General features: G+C 38.9%; 1 protein-coding gene across 3 annotated transcripts in view; it reads right to left on the bottom strand.

The window, feature by feature from the left end:
• Positions 1-491: 491 nt before the first annotated feature.
• nfat5a (nuclear factor of activated T cells 5a) overlaps positions 492-21,207 on the bottom strand; it is a 32,484-nt gene continuing 11,768 nt past the window's right edge. Inside the window, exons 1-12 of one of the 3 annotated variants that reach the window (XM_038300066.1) lie at positions 19,780-19,910; positions 15,619-15,681; positions 14,404-15,034; positions 14,084-14,267; positions 12,481-12,671; positions 12,229-12,401; positions 11,965-12,099; positions 11,788-11,840; positions 10,263-10,395; positions 7,843-8,027; positions 5,682-7,758; positions 492-4,020 (exon numbers count right to left, since the gene is read on the bottom strand). In XM_038300066.1, the coding sequence (XP_038155994.1) occupies positions 3,710-4,020; positions 5,682-7,758; positions 7,843-8,027; positions 10,263-10,395; positions 11,788-11,840; positions 11,965-12,099; positions 12,229-12,401; positions 12,481-12,671; positions 14,084-14,267; positions 14,404-14,987 (4,026 nt within the window). In that variant the 5' untranslated portion in view covers positions 14,988-15,034; positions 15,619-15,681; positions 19,780-19,910 and the 3' untranslated portion in view covers positions 492-3,709. Of the gene's footprint in view, positions 4,021-5,681; positions 7,759-7,842; positions 8,028-10,262; positions 10,396-11,787; positions 11,841-11,964; positions 12,100-12,228; positions 12,402-12,480; positions 12,672-14,083; positions 14,268-14,403; positions 15,035-15,618; positions 15,682-19,779; positions 19,911-21,207 lie in introns of those variants that run through there. The other 2 variants (XM_038300064.1, XM_038300065.1) reach the window with 2 other exon arrangements.

The following is a 21,207-nucleotide window of genomic DNA, read 5'->3' as shown; positions in this document are numbered from 1 at the left end:
AGAGCAATGGTTAATTTGTCAAGGCACACAAAGTTCTGTTGAAAAGCATCACAATTGAAATTCAAGATACCCCTGCAGTGTATTTCACATTTAAATATACATGGATATTCACCTACATGTGACTGAAGGGACGAAAAAAAAGAAAAAACAAAACAGACAAAATGTAAAGATGTATGTGCTGTCTCTTCGCCACCTTCTGATTCAATGTTTACCAGGGTTCTTCATTTTCAAGTGGAAGTAAACCAGTTTACTGGAAAATGTTAAGGACTGGACATGAAACCAAACCATAATCCGATGACAGCTGATGCCACGCCCACTTCTATTCTCTGTGCCTCAAATAAAACAAACAAAACAAATCTGTGAAACGTTAATTGGTCCGATGTTAGATGTAGACCAAGCCAGGTGTCCACACCATGAGGTAAAATTTACATTCATGAAAGCGAAGTCACAGGTTGGCTTTCTGTGTTGGTATGGCTTTAAGAGGCATTAACCTTTCCAGGGTTCTTCCACTATGCTGTGTGCTCTTTTTTTTTTTTCATCTCCTCTGACCGAGAGGAAGGGAATGCTTGGAGACACGTGACTGAGCTCTAACCTGATCTACAGTAAAACGGATGAGTCAAAGTGCCATTTGAGATGCATGACATGAAAACAGTTTAAAAACTAAAGATGTAAAAAAAAAAAAAAAGATTTGCCCATACATCCTCATGTTTGTACAGTTTGGGTAAAATCAATAACGATGTCCACTTGATTATATTTCTCCACTTTAAACAGTTCACAGTAAACCTGCGCTTCATCTCAAGAAAAGCACACTCTCTATGATATCTCCTGTGCTATGAGCATAAACAAAACAAAAAAAACAAACAAAAAAAGCTTTGTTTTTACAAAAATACTCTACACTTTGATACATGGATACAAAATTTAAAAAAAGATAAGTTACTTTAAAATGGATCCCTAACAGCTGCAGGACAAGAGCATGACTATGAAAATGTAAACAAATGAGTTTATGACCAATGCTATGCTAACATCTGAATATTTAGAAATTGGCTTTATGATTATGCCAAATTGGCTGCTTTTAAATATGGAAAGAACAGCAGTGACAATATACATGGAAAAAAAAAAAAAATCAGGGTTCCCAAACAATAGCTGTGTAAAAATTCCAGACTGATCTTTTTAAAATATGAATGTTTTGTGTTTATGGTGGGTAGGATTTAAAACCAGAGGGAAGAGGAGATCAGAAGAAAAAAATTTCACTAGGCAGTTAGGATTGGAGATAGGATTAATGAAAGGGAGACCGAGGACGGATACAGAGAAGAACCTAAAGACAGAAACTATATGCAAGTAAGAAGGAACACAAATAAAGTCTGGAAATATCCACATTTTCTAAACAGACCTGGAAAATTCAGAAATCAAATTTCCTTCTTATCCAGACTGTGTAGGAACCCTGAGTCATGAACTGTATCAAACTGGTGGAAAGTACCTTTTTTTTTTCCTTCCATTTGTAAATCTGCTGAATTGCTTTCCACAGGAGAGCTGCATTCATCTGTAAAAACGAGTAAACACGAGGGCATCCGCGAGGACGAGCATGAGACAGGATGGCGACGAATCACAACAGGAGCTTTGGTACGCCTTGCTTCGCTCCAGTCAGAACCCACAACAAACAGCCAGCTCTGTGGACTCAACTTTGCTGCAAAGATTAAAAGTAAAGCCAGCGCTATTAGAAACGGTTAACGTCACAGCTGAGGTGCCTGTAACTCCGGTACATAGCACCATAGATAAAATCTAAACTCTGGCTTCTGAGTAACAGCGAGCCCTCGCTCAATATGAAAGAGACGAGTCATAAAACTTCATCTGGTGCCACTCTACACGCAAACAAGACATAGTATAACCATCTACAGTGAATCGGTAAAAAAAAAAGTAAACGGTATCCTTCATTTCAAAGTAAAATAATATTTTAGATGAATAGGTTTGGTGTAAAACAAAAATAAGAAGAAAGGCCCACTGAACCACTCAGTGACAAATGACAACGCTCTAATGGAAATGGCTGCTTCTGGACCACTGAGACTGAACACAAGCATTTGACAGCAAGTTGGCTTTCTATACAAACGCTATCAACGAAAACAGACCAGAAGATATGATAAAATGTGAAAAAACACGACTGATTTAAATGTATTCATAACTACAAAGACGTTTTTTTTTCTTCTCATGTACAAATTCAGCTTGTTCCTTACAGAGCTGCGGATGGGCGGATAATCAGGAGCAGGTTACACAAAAAGGTTATAAAGTGCTTGAGATAAAATGTCTATAAAACCACACAACACTCTTTTTTTTTTTTATTCTCTTTTTTTCTCCACTAGTGGAAAGCTGCTTTCTGTCGATAATTAAATGGTAAAAGGTTACCTGCACATTTAAATGGGAAACAAAAAACAAACAAAAAAAATCACAAAAACTAACAAACTGAAAAATGACACAAAAATGAATGCTGTTGAAATTCACCAAAGAAGCTTTGCTAGACCCAACGATGAGCCTAAACGGGAAAACACTGCGTGGTGACGGCAAAACCAGCCGCTCGGTCACATCGTTTAACAGGCTGAATCTCATTTGTAGTTGTAAAATATTATATACAAACTTTTATGTTTAGAATAACCATGAGTTGGTTAGAGGTATTGGGGTATAATATATTGAAAAAAAATAAATAAATGAAAGCAACAGAGTGGGACTAATTACCTTTATTAAGTAACGCTAAATTATAATTCAAGCTGGCGGGCTTCATGTCTGGTAAGCAGCTGCAGGCTAGCTAATGGGTTGGTTGAATTTTTCACTGGAAAATGAAATAATTTAAAGATAAATAGATCAAATCAACCAGTAATAATAATGGTCAATTTATGTTTTCGGTTTTAACAAGAAGCCATCATTCAGTGGTGTTATTCATCTATTCATTACTGGCCCTCGCCTGTTTTTAAGGAGTACAGCTGATAGCATTGTTCTTCTATCCTCCCTCAGAGATTAAATTCATGCCAGCAAATGTTTAGAGGCATCGTTATTCTACAAAGAATGCACTTCATTTCACCTGAATTTGTAGGGGAGGGACTGCCGTCATGTGAATCCAAGGTTTAAGAGAAACAGAAGTCTTTATAGCCAGAAAATATCAAAGATAAAATGTTCTTTTTTACTTTTTTTTTTTTTAAACCCTGGTTATATGAAGGATTTACAGTCACAACATGAGATTCAGCTGTTAACCTGCGCATCAATGGAATCTGATATTCTGTTCCTGCTCTGTTCCCAAGTGACCACAATCTCCCGTCAAGCCTTTCTGGTTCCTTCTCCCGCACAAAGCAGGTTTGTAGCATAATCTCTGAGGCTCACAATATCTGAGTACGGCAAAAAAACACTGCATTTTTTCTTCTTTCTTTTTTTTTTTAGGATTAATTCATCAAGCAGTTACGCCGGGCCTCATTAATTTGCAAGATGGATAATTACAAAAGGCGGAGTCAACAATTTGAGAGCAATGAATGCACACTAATATGAAAAATTAATAATGATGACCTTTTAAAAATGATGTCAAAGCTCATATTTTGGGTTTTTAGTAAAAGAGCAAATTGTTATTAAATATTTAGATTTTCTTGTTGTTGTTTTCATGGCATCGGCATAAAAAACCAAGACGCCACTTTTGCCGATTTAACTTTTAGCTACACGTCTGTCCAAACGAGTCTCAATGCTTCTGCAGACTTTCCAATATGTCCTCGATTTTATCCATGCCCGACGTTGCAGAAATCGTTGCCTGCATCTGATTCTGTATCTGGGACTGCAGACTGGTCTGCATTGGAGTTTGGCTGTTGGACTGCAGTGCATTTTCTAGACTGGTTTGCATTTGTGCCTGAATGGTGTTTTGCAGATTGCTGTGCATGCCGGAGGCAGCCTGGGCCATGGGCTGATCCAACAGAGGCTGCATGTGACCAGAGCTCTGGGCTTGTGTCTGAGCAGACAGGTTCGGTCCAGAAGAAGTGAGTATCTGGGATGAGTCTAAAGGGTAGAGAAAATAGTTACATTTACAATCAATAGCAGATAAATTAAACCATATTATGCGTCAGAGCAAATATATTTACCACCTAATACTTCAGAGTTCAGCTTCAGTCCTAATGTAAATAATAACATGTCAGGTGTTTGCTGTTATGTATGTTATATAAGTGTCTGGAGGTTTCGGTCATACAGATAGAGCTGCTATTCAGTCCTTTAGACAAAAATCTTTAGTTTGATGCAAGACATCAGGGGAAATTAGTAAACGGTTTATTCCAAATATTTGTTCTAAAAATTTTATTTTAGACATATTCTAAATGTATTATTTAATACACAATCTTGTGTTGAAATCAGGAAGAGTAACTACAATAAAGATACAGTGACTGGTTTGAAGTTAACCAATCAGATGTTATGGTCTGTTTAACAGGATAAATTGACCATTTAAACTATGATGTTCAATAGTAAAACATATTTCATTCAATATTTTTAAATATAGAAAGGTCTTTTTTTAATTTTAAATTCATGGATATGAAGACCAAAAGAAACCACACAACTGTGCATGTTGCATTTATTATCTTATATTATTTAATATTTAGTAAAAAATGCCAGATTTCCAGTGTTGCCAACTTACCGCTTTTCTTACTAAATCTAGCACCTTTTCAGACCCCCCAGTGCCTTTTTTTCATAAAGGTGGCCAGCACCAAACATAACGACTTTTTCTCTGTATTAATGCTTAATCTTAGTAGATATAAAAGCACTGAACTCTTTGTTTCTGCATGAGACGTCATAAGCCTCCCTCCCTCTCTAGCTTTCTCTCATTGTCCGCCGTCATGCAGAACAGGCTGCCTGCGCTGCAGCAGAGTGTAAACCTTTCCAATTTAAATCCAGATTGCAAATGAAATGTGCATATGCTGCTAATCCCTCACTAGAATGCAAAATTAAGACATGAAAAGAATTTTTAACTGACACAATTGTCTCACATAAAATAATTGCACTTTCAAACCACAGCCTCATTCTCTCCCCTTCTGCTCCTCCAGTCTCCATGTGTCTTTGCACTGCTGCTCCTTTCCTCTTCATGTTTGATTTATTTATTTTTTGCTGGTTGGTAAACAACTTATTACCATGGAGTGTGGAACTAAATTGCTGAATTATCTGTATTTTTCTTTGCTTGTTTTTGTAAAGGTATTTGTAAAACTGTTAAAATCCCCTAGTTTCTTCCTGTCATCACCTGATGGCGATGACGTCATATAGCGCCTTTTAGGACAGCCAATAGCGACTTTTCCTGCTGAGGAGTTGGAAACACTATTTCTGCATTTTTATCATAAATTTGGTGTGAAAAAACCTCAAAGAGGTCAGGAAGCTTCTGATAGCCACTAGTTTACAGACCTGAACCCTTTAGATAACCTGTGAGGTGAACTAAAGACTGGGCTCCTTTATGCTCCCTCCATTTATTTCACCACAGGTAAATTGGACAAAAATATTTCTAATAACTTTTTCTAAAATGGCTCAATTATCCACTAAAATTTAATTTAAATCATTGAATATTGTTTTCAACTATTCTAAAATGAACAGAGAATCTTGTTAAAGGAAATACAATGACTCTTAAACCTCAAATTAAAAGAAGCTCCATTTGTTTCTAAAATGATAAAAAGTTCAAATCATCTTACCGTTCTGAAGGCCAAACACAAACAGGTTGGGCTGTCCTTGTTGGGCTACATTACCGCCCACTGTGGTCTGGAAAAGCTGCTCTGGTGGCTGCTGACCCGGGCTGGCGACCATGCCGACGCCACCCTGGACTACAAAGATCGTCGCAGCGGGAGCTGCAGCTTCGTTGTTCAGCTCCTGAGAGCCGATAGTTCCCTGCAAGCCTGACAGCGACGTCTGTGGTATGAACAGCTTGACCGGCTGACTGCTGGGGACCTGGGTGGGGCTTGGAGTCACCTGCATTGGCTGCTGCTCCTGGAACAGGTTCTGCTGTTGGTTTGCAGTGGGAGTGGAGTTGTTCCCTGAGGAGCTCTGGACTTGGAAAGACATGGGCTCTGCCGTGTCTTGTTGGGGGATTCCAACACTAATGCTTCCGATGGCGGGAGCCGCTTGGGTTGGGGTGCTGAACAGGATAGTCTGCGAGTTGAGATCTGTTGTACAGAGAAGCAGGCCTGTCTGTTGGGGCTGGGAGATCTGGTTTTGGGGAACAGGGTTTGCCGGTGAGTGGTTTGGGATGTTCTGGAACAAGGAGCCCTGTTGGCCCATTGGAAGCTGCTGTGGCTGCTGTTGGTTCTGCTGTGGAGATTGCTGCTGCTCCATTGGGGTGTTCTGTGACTGCAGCTGGGAAAGCTGGGTTGGTGGTTGGTTCTGGAACATCGACACAGACTGGGGCTGGCTAGATGAGGTCTCCATGGAGGAGATGAAGGCCAGCTGGGGCTGCTGCTGCTGAGGGTTGGTGGATAAAAATAGGGTGGAGCCGGTGGACTGCTGCTCTGAGCTCAGACCCCCACCAGAGAGGACCGTCAGCGTGTTCTGAAGCAGCGCAGCCTGAACCTGCTGCTGGGAGCTCTGGGTCTCAGCCAGCGGCTGGGGTGACTGGAAGAGCTGCTGGGGTGGAGATGTGTGGGACGGAGGCTGTGTGGGGAAGCTGGTCTGGATGGTGAGCAGCTCCCCCGCCTGCTGCAGAAGGGAGACGGGCTGCTGTGGTTGGGCAGGGGAGTGAATCTGGGGCTGGAGCAGCTCAGCTTGCAGGTGCTGCTGCAGCTTCTCCAAGACCTGCTGCTGCTCTTGCTGCTGTTGCTGCTGCAGCTGATGTTGCTGCAAATTGCTCAGAATCTGGTTCTGCTGTTGCTGATCCTGGAGCTGAATGTTGTTCAGGACTTGCTGTTGCTGATTCTGTTGCTGCTGAATATTCTCCATGATCTGCTGCTGCTGCTGCTGCAGCTGCTGTTGGTCTCGAGGCTGTAACAGGAGCTGTTGTTGGATCTGCATGTTGCTGAGGACCTGCTGCTGTTGCTGCTGCAGTTGCTGCTGCTGCTGTTGCTGCAGGTTCTCGAGGATTTGTTGCTGTTGCTGAAACTGCTGTTGTATTTGTTGTTGCTGCTGCTGGATTTGTATCTGTTGCTGCTGCTGCTGCTGTTGCATTTGTATCTGTTGCTGTGCAGAAAGTGAATTATCAGACCCCCCCAACCGCAGGCTGTTCATGTTCTCCTGGACGTGCTGCTGTAGGGACTCTGCAGTGGGTGTGGGGCTGTAAAGCACAGAGTTAAGCTGCTGCTGGGCCACAGCCACCTCCAGTACGTGTTCGAGGGTGGCGTTACCTCCGGCCTGCAACTCCCTAACGGCCCGCTCCAACTGGGCCACGCCTTCCTGGGGAAAGAGGGTGACCTGTGACTGCTGCGGCTGTGGCTGAGCAGCAGCTGCTATTTGAGGCATGGCGACGACCACAATCGTTCCACTATTCTCAGAGCTCTCAGGAGACAGGCTTTCTTGAGGGTCTCTGAGGAACTGCTGAGGAACCTCTGCTGTAACTGGGGGTATTGTTGTGTCTCCTGATACAGGGAAGGATGTGGTGGAAGAGATCTCTTGCTTTTGGATGGTGCTGAGAGACTCCAGGCTAGGGAAGACAGGGGGCGCCTGGGCAAGCTCAACATCTTCAGGCTGTAGGGGCATCGGGCTCTCGAAAGCCTCTCCTCCTGGATGTGGACTGGAATTGAGCTCCAGAGTCTGCTGCACTGAAATCAAAGCATCGCTGGACGGCTGAGGAAGTGAGGAGGGGAAAACTTATTACTAAGTGTGTTCATAACTGGATAAAATGAATGTTTAGAACCAAAAATCTCTTACTTTGAAAACATCTGTGGATTGGGGGTTGCTAGACACCTCCATAGGTGTGTCCTCCTGCCGTTTGGAAGGCTGGTCAGAGCATTCACTTTGCTCAGACGGCACAGATTTGATTTGGCCGTCAAATATGCAGGAGGTGACCAGGGAGGATCCTTCTGTTTTCACAGCCTGGCCATTTGAGTTATCTACTGAAGAGTGAAAACATTAGACAGTCTGCTAAAGAAACACAGAAGCAGTCCATGTCTTCATGGCTGACATGCGTAACACCTCGTAAAGCTTTAATGCTTCTGATTGAACCACACATTTAAATTCCAGAAAAGTAAAATAAATAAATAAATAAACAACAACAAGAAAAAAAACAAAACAGGACTAGGTTTTCAAGTTGGAATACGTTTCGCTTTTCATCCAGGAAGCTTTTTTTCCACTTCTAAATGTCATTGACATTTTGAATTGAAAAAGCTTCCTGGATTTCCTTTTTTGTAATGACTATGACCTTGATGACTGAGAATCTTCACCGGTACCCACAGTTGAACGCATTTTACTAGGGTTTTCTGTGATTCAGCCGTTTGAGCAGACAACAACAACTACAACAAAAAAAGAGTCAACAAATTCACATCACACTTCTAAATGTGTACACGTTCGGTGGTAAGAAGACACTTCTTCCTGTTCTTATTTATAACTGCACTGCATTTTTTTCCTCTAAGAGGAAACTCTTCTGCTGTTTACATTTTGTTTCTTTCTCATGATTTAATCAAGGAAGTTTTTTTTCTATCTTCTATTTTTTGCCAGTGTCACATCAGATCTCCCTCCATGGGACAATAAAGGCATTTCTTCTTCTTTCACTTCCCCTAATAACCATACATTGGATATGTGTGGGACTTAAGAAAAGAGCATCTACAGGATAGATAACAACCATGGAAGGCATTGCTCCAGCTGTCCAATAACCAGCTGTTTAATCACTTGTATCTTTCATATCTAACTGTAAACTAATTTTTATATTTTTAGGTATTCCCCCCCAAATCTCTGGGAAAAAATTTGAGAGTGTTTTTTTGTCCTTTTTTTCTATTCTTGTTGGAGGTCTAAATAAATTCTGTTGCACAGTGACAACAAAGCAGCTTTTCCTGTATAGGTTAGAACAATCCACCAACATCTCCTACCACATTGTCACCTTCTCCCTCTAACCTGCCATTTATTTCCCCTGCAGCTGTTCCATGGCCTTGAGCCACAAGCTGTATTATCTTTAATCCCGGAAGGAGGATTTAGATTAAGGGTAAGAGTGTGAGCCTTCCTGATCTATAAAATATAAATGGGCTAATTTCATTTTGAGTAAATGTATCAGATCCTCCTATGTTTTTTTTTTTATTCTACTGAGTATTCTGAGTTGAAACAGCTCTCATTTCTTCAAACTTTAGTTCCAGTTAATCAAACTGGTCTTTTTAGTTAGGTTCTTGAAGGCAATTCTCCCGCCCACAGCAATCTCCCTCTGTTTTCAGGGCGCAACTTCCTTTGCTTGACTCATGATCATTGAACAACATCACAGAATCTTCAACGTATCAAACTGCTACAGTTTGCAGAAGTTGCCAATGCAGAAACTTTAAATGGCATCTTTAGGCACTTTGCTCCCATAACCTGACTGCAAGAACATTTGTTCCCATTTCCTTAACTCCATCAGAGATAAAACAATCAATATTAATATGTCTGAAAGCCCTACTACTGTACCTTAAGCTCAACAGACCTATTATAACTCCTAATTAAATAATTAGCCTGATGCCTTGTCATGCTTCACTTATGCTTTTTCTTTTTTTAAGTACAAAACACATACCGGTAGGTTTGGCTTGTATCTTATGTTGAATGCTCTTGTTTATAATAAACTATTTATTCTGATTAAATTTTAATATTTGGCATTTCTCACAGATGCATTTAAAAAGAAATGAAAGAAACTGTGTCTGTTAGAGTTCTCTAGTAATAAAGTACCTGAAAACTGTATTATTCAGACCTAAAACTGACACACATCCTGGGTCTTGGTGCCCTTTTTATAGTTGAAGACCTTAACTTCCTCTTCTGGCTATTATTAGATACACATGTCTAAGAACTGGATAGAAACTGAACTAAAAAGGAAAACAAAAACAAAAAACACACAAAAAAAGGTAAGACCTGTACAACTTCTTTGGTTTGCTCCTGACTTTAGAGCAGCTATAGCTTATATATACAGTTCTATATTAAACTTTAAAAAAGGCTACATCTCTAATGATGCTTGTTGAAAAACTATAAAAAAGTATTTAATGATTAAATCCTATCAGTTTCTTTATCCGTTCAACCGACACTTTGAACCTATCGCAAATCTTGTTAAATTAGTCCTAATAGATAAGAAGGAACTTTATAAGCATATGTCAGCTGGACGCTCTGATCAGTGGTTTCTGTACCTGATTCTGGAGTGTAAGTGAAAGACTGGGCCTCATGTGATCTACCGGCATTGGTCATCACAAAGATCCCCACAGACACAGGAGAAGTGATGGACTGGTTTTGGAATGGAGGGACCGTCACCACCAAATGATTCTGGATTAAACAGAACAAACTGCATTAGTGACAGGCAGACATGTCTGATACAAACATTTAGATTTACGGTGTCCTGCAGGGTTTTCATACCCCATGGATTTGTAAGATTTTACTACTTTCAACCAAAAACATTAATGTATTTTACAGGCATTTTGAGTCACGGACAAAAAGTAATAGAAGTAGGGCTGCAACTATAGATTATTTTGCTTATTGATTAATCTGTCGAAAAATTTTTCAATTAATAGATTAATAATCAGATAGCCAAAGGTTCCTTAAAAAAGATGTATTACAATTTAAACCAGGCGAAACTAAAACAATTCAAATTGAGGAGTTCTGGATAAAGCATAATGACAGATGAAAAAATTTTTTTTAATCTTAAATGCAAAATATTTCTTATACTTTTATTTTACAATTTTGATATAATTACTGCTCTAAGAGGGTTGCTCTATCACCTAAAGGCATGTTTTAGTCTCTATACTCAGTTAACGATTAATTGATTACTAAATTAGTTAAAGATTATTTCAATAATCGATTAATTGTTTTAGCCCTAAATAGACGAGGGCAGCAATTAAGTGGAGTATTAAACTGTATTTATCTCCCTGCTGAGTCTTTACTTTGCAAAACCACCATATGCTGTGATTCTCCTTCTGTAACATAACAGTCAAGATCATAGTGATGTTTTAATTATGCCTTTTATTATGTGTGAAGGAGCTGCATATATATATTTAAAATTTAAACAGCTGGCTGCTCTAACAGCTTTTTTCCCATCACCTCTGTAGTTTATTGATTGGTTTTAAACAGTTTCTGCTCACTCTTTAAGGCAGCCTTTGAAATCAGGTTTTATCTGCTCTTTTCCAGACTGATATGACTGATGGTTAACGCCGTAGGTCACTCTGGCTTGCCAAGCTAGTTAAATGTAAACAGAGAGTCTCTGCGATTTAACAAAAAGGCATTTCTTAAAATTGTGTGAATATTACCTATAGACTGTTGCTGTTTTAGCGGTAAAGTAACCATTTTCTTTTTCAAATGATGGATTAACCAGCGCTTATTTGCAAGTTTATTTATTTGGATTTCGTTTTTTAAGCTAATACATTCTCTAAACACTAGAAAATGATCCCTGACTGGTCCTTAGTCTTTATGATGCTATTTTTTCCATCATCTTCCAAGCAAACCTCTGGGGATTTCAAACACAGGTTTATGCCCATCATCTAAATTAAATCAGATTTGCTACTCATATTATTTTGGACAAATCCAAACCAAATATTATGCTTGTGCTTGCAGTGCAAAATACAACTGAAAAATGAGGTGTGAATACGTTTTCAAGGCACTTTATAAAGAATTTAGTTTAGATTCAATTTAGTTTATTTTTGAATAGTAGATGTTTGCAAGTACCTGATGAAAAAGGTCCATGTCGATCTTTGCCTCAGCTTGCCAGGAGTTATCATCTACAGAGTTGAGAGCAAATAAATTTTTTTTATTTTAATTTTTCCAGCATCTATTTAAAATACAAACACAAAAGCTTACAAGAGGCAACAAGATCCAAAGAAGTCTCAAAACTGACGGCAATACCTGAAATGTTCTCCTGAAATATGACTTTGGTTCCTTTGAGGAAGTTCTTTCCAATTATAAACACCTCATCGCCTCCTTTCACGGAGCCGCTGTGGAGACTCTTCTTCAGGATCTCAGGCAGTCCGGCTGGCTGGGCTGGATATAGAAGAAGTTAAAGAACAACTTTTTTTTAAATTATTCAAATTTAAAACCATTTTAACAAACAACAAAACAGAGCCAGTACATCTGCCAGTACAGTTTTCCCATTCAGTTTGAAATACTCACTGCAGAGAATAGGTGATGAAGGGACCTGCAAAGTCAGCACTGATCCATCAGGTTGGGGGATGTTGACTCTGAAGGCCAGCCTGGCTCGTGTACTTTTCTTCTTGGACCCAGCTACGCCGATACGTGCCTCAACATCTGCGTTACGCAGCTTCAAAATTCCTACACAGTCCACACTGCAGATACCAACATGGGAAGGTAAAATAAGCCTCACACACTTAAAAAAGACACAACAAGCAAAGGATCTGTTCTTACGCTAGCATCATGTCATTGCTGGGCTCCAGCGGGATCTCTATAACCGTGGTGCCGTCTATGTCCACCTCCTTACAGGCCGTGGTGTTGCGCCCTGTTACCCGACATGCCTGATAAAAACCATGAGGCTTCACTCTGCCCGCATCATTGGCAACAAACACTTGAAGGATCACTGGTTCGCTAACGCCTTCCAACTATGGACAGAGCAATAAAAAAAAAAAAAAGAATAAACAAGAAAATAAGTGAATGGAAACGGTGACTTAATCCCCTGCAGGAGAAACTTTACCTTTAAACTATGAGGTTTGGTCTAAATTCTATTCTGTATAAAAATATGAAAAAAAAATAAAAACAACTGACAATCAGATTGAGAACATATCTAATGCTTTAGACTCTTTCCAAGATGACATTCTAAATTCTGAAAATGCAATTTTTTTAATAAACCTTTCTAACTTAATATTTAAGCATCTGAGTCACTTTTAAATTAAATAGATACATTTGTATGAATCGTCAAAAAAAATTGTGAAGGGAAAATGTTATTGTCTATTTAGTCCCTGGAGCACACTAGGTGGCAAAGCTTTAAATTGCTGCTGTTTCTAAGCCTGGTTCCTCCTTTGATACCAAACAAACTATTGACTCTGCTATCTTCTATTTTGTTTTTACAAACAAAATATCAGCAAAAGGACAAATTAAAAAAATGTGATTAAAAATATATAAATAAATAATGTCAAGATTTGACGTTTTGTTTTTTATAGATTTTAAAATTTAGTTAATTATTTTTTTTCCCCAGATGCTCCAAAAGGAATAAAAAGGTCCTTTTATACATAAGCTGAAGCTAACTTCAACATTGGGCTGTTTCATGGTTAGAGAAAAAAATATTTCTTAACCCAACTGGATAACTGATATCTAGAGTGCTATGGAACCTACTGAAAAAAAGGCTAGGAATGTAAGTCTGGATAAACTCAATGAAAAGTCTTGCAGATAAAGCCCTATAAACAGACATTTTTAAGCTATTTGAATTTAAAGTTATTTGGTTAAAAGATCAATCTACAATTTATGGATACAAATTTAACTTGTGTTTTTTTAATATAGGTGCTTCAACAATTATATCATTGAGATGTTTATTTCACATTTTACAGATCCAATAAATACAGAGATTTATTTAAATTATTATTATCTTGATGATCATGGACATAAAAGTTTGGTTTCTCTGTAAATAACAATGCAGACAAAACAATATCTTTATAAAGCATTGCTTCACAGGTCTATTAAACTGCTGTAGCTTTTTCCTTCCACTCGACTTTCCATTATAGCAGTGGTTACAGGACTCGGAGGATAGTCAGCTTTTATAGTGATTACTTTTATTTGCTCTGATATGATTTTATAATCTTTGGTGAAACAAAATGTTCATTAGCTGCTAACAACAATAAGACTGACAGACAAACCACTGAAATACATAATTCTGTGTTCTTTTTAAACAAATTAATAAAAAATAATTCTTTTAGCATCAACATACAGTAGACTGGAATGTTGATTGGTATTAATATTTTCCATATAACTTTCAGGCTCTTCCTGGTTAAGGCTTAATTGTGGCTGTTTGGGGTCAAACCTTGACAGTGGGGAATCCTTGCTGTGTTCGATCTTTAACTGAACCTCTGCTGCCCTCCGTCAGATACCGAGCTCTGTGCTGGGTCTCTGGCTGCACCAGGATCTTGAGCTCCTTTCCGTCACTCCTCTGAGGAAACTGAGCAGACAGCGACCCACCCTTCACTGCAGTTCCTGAATCCAGAGAGCTGAACAACAAAAAGAAAAAAAACTCAATTACTGCAGACAAAAAGAAACTAAATTGCTTTTATTATATTGCTAGAAACACGGTGCGGTGCTGCTGTCATTTCAAATAAAGTAATACATTTTGAGGAAGGTACGAACCTTGCAATTGTGCTGCTCTTGTCTGTGCTGAGCTGGGAGAGGACAAAGTGAGGACCCTTGGCGCTGTCGGCATCAAACACATCCATGCTGTTCTCTGGAGGAGCAGGTTTGGGGCCCGGACGCTGGCGGGGGGTGCGTTTTCTGGATTTGCGTGGCACTTCTGTGTTGTCGTTGTACGAGATGGAGCTGATCAAGCTGAAGTTGGACACGGAGTCGTCGGCCCACATACTGCTGCTGTGCTCCGAGTCCGGACACGGTGCAGTGGATATGGTGGGTTCATCTTGGCAAGACATTTGGCTGTCATCGAACAGATCTTCGGGTGGCGGTGATATGCTCAACACAGGCCTTCGCTTTGATGGGGTGTTTTGCAGCTGTTGCACACCGAGCCCTGACAGCACTCCGCTCCCTACGTCCCCGCCTGTGTTGTTGGATCCACCTGTGCCTCTGCTGGGGGCGGAATCGGCGGCCTCCATTCCTTGCATCTCGGACACTCTGGCCCCGTCTCCTCCCGCAGAGTGGAGATGCGGAGAGACTGTCAGATGTTCTGAGGCAGAGGTAGAGCCGCCACTGGATGAGAGTCCCATGGCCAGGGAGGAAGAGGCAGAGGGGCTGGAGGTGGAAGAGTTGGCATCTGTAGTGGCATACACAGACAAAGTTAGCACAGGTGTTCAGCACAGAGCAGGCTAGCAGTCCCATTCAAGCAGCTGAATTTGTGCATGATTTGTTTTGATTTCCCCTCTTCCCAACTCTAATTTCAAAAGACTGTTAGTCAGTTTTACGCTCTCACTGTGCATGCGAGAGCTGCCAAGCATTGATCCAATAATCTGAAGTTAAAGTTGAGAAGGGTACTATTGGTCCCACAAAGTTTTGATTCTTATAAAAACCTCCCAATTAAAAATCAAGGTGACAAAACTGACATGCTTTGTTTACAAAAACAAAAGCAAGCTACAAATTGTTACATACACATTGCCAGAAAGAAACAGAACAAAACCTGGTCAAACTTTCTTGTACAGCCAAATTTATTTATTTTTATTTATTTTTTGCAAGCTGAATAAATGTGGCGCCAAATTAAAAAACAAAAAAAATTGCCAGGGTTACATCACAGTTTGTGCAATGTGCATTCAGTAGAAAAAACAGTAGAGTTTGCGCATGCCAATTGGAAGATTTGGTTGGGACTGAGCGTAGCCATGGAGACAGAATAAACAAGCCTCTGACCTATGGAGCAGTGAACTGCAGACCATTTTATATGCAGACACTCCCTGCCTCAGAGGGAACTTCCTGCAATAAAAACGAGACAGCCAATGAGCAACAAGAGAGCTGATCATTCAAGACTCAACTTCTGTCAATCTCTAAATTGGATGAGTGAATACACTGAAGGAAGGAGTAACTTTGGAAGTTGATCATGTATAGACACTTAAAAAGCATGTGCACTTTGTTAATAATGATCTGAAAGACATTACAGTAGTCATGCTTTTGATCAGCACTGCTTAGGGCCAGCTAGCCCAGACAGAACGGTGAAAAGGTAGCGTTAAACAGAAAGCGCCCCCTCCAACCCGACTGCTGACCAGTTAGTTTGCTGGTTACTCTAAAAGAGGATCCCTGGTAGTTACAGGTAAGGTTTGATCGCAGTCCTGAACCATGATCTCAGATCAGACTATTTTTTATTGCAGTTTATAAAACAAATGACCTCCAAGGGGCAACTTGACCATTTCATCAGATTAAAAAAATCCTTTATAAATCACTGAAAACATTACCACATAATTTATAATTTAAAACAAATGATAGCCTATTAGTTCATGTAGCATTTTCTTTTTTAGGCCATAAGCCATCCAAAACCATTAACAGCCGACAGCTTTATTACAACTAAATAACAGATGTAGGAGCAACAGAACTGCTTAAATATTAGAGCAATATTTTCATGTAAATTTGGCACAAAAAGCTCTTAGCTTTAGAGATTATTGGCAATAAATATTATACCACAGAAAAACCTGTTAGATTTCCTTTAAATTTAGCCACCAATTTTAGGAAAATGTAAGCTCATAAAATGTAAGAAGCTAACACACCGCCAATCTGGAAAAAGCAAACATATTGAATAGTTAGTGCTTCATTAGTGCAGGTTTGTGCAATTAAAATTATTGTTTGTGCTACTTTGATATCAGACAGTAAAGATAATTTTTTAGGACATCCAGACACCACCATCCCAGTATTAACCTCTGAATTGAACCAAAGGGTTGTACTTTTTTAGTGCCACGTTAGTGCAGATTTTTGCATTTAAAACTGTTTTGTGTTTCTATAAGAAATTATTTTTTATTATTTTTATTTTGGTAGATGACATCACCCTCCCCCTATTGAGCTCAGATTAAAACCAAAATGGTCTACTTGAACCACAGTGGTCTACTTTTTATGTGCTACACTAATGCAGATTAAATATTTAAAAATGACTGTTTAAAAAAAAAAAAAAAAAAGCTGCACAAAGTTTATCTGCACAAATCGTCACTAACAAAGCACTAAAAACGTAGATCGCTTTGGTTCAATTGGGAGCTTAATGAGGGGATGGTGACCTCTGAATGACCTAACAAGTAATCTTTAATATTTCTGATAAAAAAGTTGGACAAATTATAATTTGAAATGCACTGCACAAGTTTTTTTCCATGGGTGGGGTGGTGTTGTCACACACCTGGATAAGCATAGACGAGTGAAGGGGGTGAAACAATAAATAGGTTTAATTGTGATACCGTGATAAAGACAATTTTTAATATTGTGATAATTATTTCAAGAATCATCAGTTGATGCCGTAATAGAATAATTGTTAACTAGAGCATAAAGACTATAAAAAGATGCAATTTGCTGAAAGAACAACCCACTTAGAGCACAAATTAAGTCAAAACTGATTTTGCATTCAGGATGAGAAACCTTTGTCTATAAAAATGCCCTCCAGTACTCCTTACCAATTTAGTTATAGGTCTTACAAAATCAAAATTTACAGTCTATTAATCACAATTTGCTATTTAATTATTAAATCAGTTATCAAGATAACCATTAATAATAGCAATAGTAACTGAACAATAAAGTTATATAAGCTTATGAACGTTTGGTGTTGATGATGGGTTGGGTGGCTAAAGCTTGAGGAAACCTGATATAATGGGAATTTAACAAACCATCTTTTTAACAGGCAGCAGCTGTGGTTGTAAGAACCTGCAGCTTCATGCTGGTCTCACACACTGTGGTGGAATGGTATCCCATTCCACCTTTGGCACAAACAGCATGCCAAAAGCAGATCCAACAAGTGTTGGAAGGAGTTAAGCTGCAGGCAGGTCATTCCATCCATCTGATATCTACAGCACACATAACTAACTCTCAGGTGCTCTTTGTTACAAATCTGGCACCAATAAAGACTATAAACAGGCTTTTCAACACCATAAGATGCATTGCCAAAAAGCTTTTTGTAAATAAAGAAATCATCAATTCAACCAGTTTCCTTACCATTTCTGCTAGGTTTATGAATTGTTAACAGCCTTAAAAGCTTGGAGCTAAAAAGCAAATGAAGACACTAGAGCAAAAATAAATCAGGGAAACGGTTAACGCATCTCATTCAATATGTTAGCAATAAGTTTAATGTAAGAATTATTTGGAACAATTAACAGGAACAAAGCTAATAACAGCCAGAGGTAGGTCAATTATAGTCATTTCTAAGAGAGGCAGACGGCTCAGATTTGGTCTTAAAGGAAATACATGATTTCAGTTTCTAACTTTCGGTTTTACACAGAACTCTGCCTTTGAGGTAGAAGTTTGTTTGAAATCTAGTCTAAATGTTAACAGAAACTATATTTAGTTGTTTGACTAAATCATAATGTCATGTGTTCCGACAAATTACTTCAGAGTAAAATTTGTTTAACTGAATAAAACATTTCCATGTTTACAACTTATGAAGTTTAACATACTAGAGATACCACATTGGATAAAATCATCAGGGAGGGATATAGTGATAATAAACATATAAAGAAACATAAATACTGTGGTTGTATAACTGTGCACACACCCTCTAAGGATTGGGGATATGCTAACAATTGACAAACACCTTCTTTTAGCAAGAGCCAAAGTTCCCAGAGAGCTTCAGAAAACATCCTTGTCTAAAGGTATCAAGAGAAGGACAACAAAAAATATTTTCAAGCTATTTGATATACTAGTTAAAGCAGTCATCATGGAACAGCAAAAATGTGGCAGAACAACAAAATTATTAGTTAAGTGACTCAGCTACATTAAAGAAGCAGCAGGAATTTCCTAAAAATCTTAATACAAGTTATTAAGGGCAATGCGAATATTGAAAATTTGTGAACACAAAATCCAAGTCTCACAAAAGAACACTACACCCACATTAGGGCATGGTAATGGTAGCATCATGGTTTGCATCTAGTTTTCTCCAGTTAGAACTGGGGCCTTTGGCAATACAAGCAGATCCAGATATCATTTACTGACAAGCCTTCATGCTCCTGCCAGAAAGTTGAAGAATTTAATTGTCCAACACGTCAACGACCAAAAACAAAAATCATCAAAAGAAAGGCTTCAACAGAGAGAGAGAGTAGAGTGTCGGTATGACTCTGTCCTAAGCCAGGCCCGAATCTGCATTTCCCCTCATATTCTCATCTAATGTTTAAAGTAACATAAATGTGTGCCCAGTTACACAACCATTTTATGTAGTAATACAGCTTATAGATCACCTTAAATGGCAGAAATAGATCTGAAATTATGGATATTGGTCTCATTTTTTACATAAAAAATGGTATTCTGTAGGTAGCAGAATATGACAGAGGAGTTGGGCAATATGGATTAGTATAATCGTATCTTGATCTGGTTAATCTAAACAATATCCAGCTGCTTTAAAAGCTAAATATTTCCCATGCTGCTGCTAACACAGTGCCATGCATTAACTGTGTACGGTGAAAGATGGAGTCATGACATCCATCAGTAAAAATAAACAAAAAAAATAAATAAATAACCCAGCTTGATTTTAAAATATCACCTCCTAATCCTCAGAACATTTCCTACCAAAAGTAGGACTTTAAACTGCAGCTCAAAAACAAATCATGTCAATTTTCCTCCTGCTGCTTCACATAGTCTGTTGTCTTGCAGTTCAGTTGATTTTTTTTAGTTAAGTGTAGCAAGAACAAGCAAAACAAAAAACCAAAAAAAAAAAAACTGACTTAACTTTGGCGACTTATTCAAAATTAATTTTGCATCAGATGAAAAGGGTGAAGTTGCCCCCCGGACAATCACAAGGCCGTATTTGCCGCTTCGCCCCTGCTGACTTGGGGAATGGACCGTTAAAGAAAAACTGATCCCAGATCATGGTTTTCACAGGCTGGGTGGATGTCTCACCTGTGGCCAACGTTGCAGAGGGGGGAGGTCCCGTCTCTCCCCCGCTCTTCTGGCTCATGGTGGGTGGGTCTGTTTGGGTGGACGACGGCTGAAGCTGGAGCTCTTTGGGGAGGAGGTCATATACTGACTCTGCCATGAAGGTGAGGAGAAGATGCATTAGTTTAATGAAAAATAACTTAAAACACATTATAATACATCCAAATGTTTACATTTTCTTTTTGTCAGTTATTATGGCCTGCTCTGTCTGAAACCTATAGTCTTTCTAGAGGTTTCTAAAGTTCAAAAACAGAACAGTATCTACCTTCGAAGAAGATTATTATTATTATAAAAGTCAATACTTTTCCAAGCCTAACCCAACCAAATCAAAATATCAAATAATGTAGGCCAGAAATGTCAAATGTTGTACTTTATTTAAATATAGAACCCTGAAGATGCAGATATGGATAAATGGATGAATAAAAGACATGGATGGACAGTGTCAGACAGATGAATGATCAGGTCAAGGACAAATATAGATAAATGGACCAAAGAATGGGGAATGAGTCAAAATACAAACATGACTCCATTACATTTGGAAAATTCTTCAATCCAACCTACACTTTTCCATACTACATATAGCTCCTTGGATCTCATATCAAAATAGCAACTCTATAGATAAACCACCACAACACAGGACAACAAAATAAACTAAATTTGTCTCCTACAGTACAGTCAAGTAAAAGCATAATTATATTTGATCCTAACATCATTCCTGACTGAAATCTCTAACATCTATAACACAACATTAAGCCTCATACTGGCTGATAAACACATCATTCTGCAACCCAGTTGCTAAGAAACAGGCACCTATCAACATTGTGACATGGATATTTCAGCTGCGCATTGGCAGCAGCAGCCAGCATGTGTAGTAGTCATCTGACACTTGGCACCAGCAGCGTCTTAACGCAAACTAGAGACTTGATCTCACACTTCTGACGTAAACAAGCAACAAATCACCAGTCCTGTTCACACAGTTCATCACAGACAAGGATGAGAGTACTGATGTTTGAAAATGAGAGCCGACTGTACTTTATGATGCTTGTTCAGAGCTTGTCTGCTAATGCTTTAATGTTTGCAGTAAATGCATATTACAGGAGAGAAGGAAGAGAATCACTAAGAGATCCACTTGGCTTGAAAGCCAAAACAAAACAAAGCACAGACCAGTTAATTCATGATTACTGGGTAAAACCAGCAAATCTTGTAAGATCTATGACCTGTGCAAATAAAAATAGATGAAAAGAACCGAATTAAACCGTCTGCAGATGAGTTAGGACCATAAACTACTCCTAATAAAATGAGTTTTCATATTGTGTGTAACCATCTTCAATGTGGTTTTACAATTCTGGCAAGGCTTTGTTATATTTTAAAGAAAGCAGGTCTTTGTTTCTG

This window comes from Cyprinodon tularosa, unplaced genomic scaffold (assembly GCF_016077235.1).
Source record: "Cyprinodon tularosa strain WSP-4 unplaced genomic scaffold, ASM1607723v1 ctg44, whole genome shotgun sequence".
In the NCBI taxonomy this organism is placed as follows: domain Eukaryota; kingdom Metazoa; phylum Chordata; class Actinopteri; order Cyprinodontiformes; family Cyprinodontidae; genus Cyprinodon; species Cyprinodon tularosa.
The sequence above is the reverse complement of the archived record's forward strand: the minus strand, read 5'-3'. Positions and strand labels throughout refer to the sequence as shown.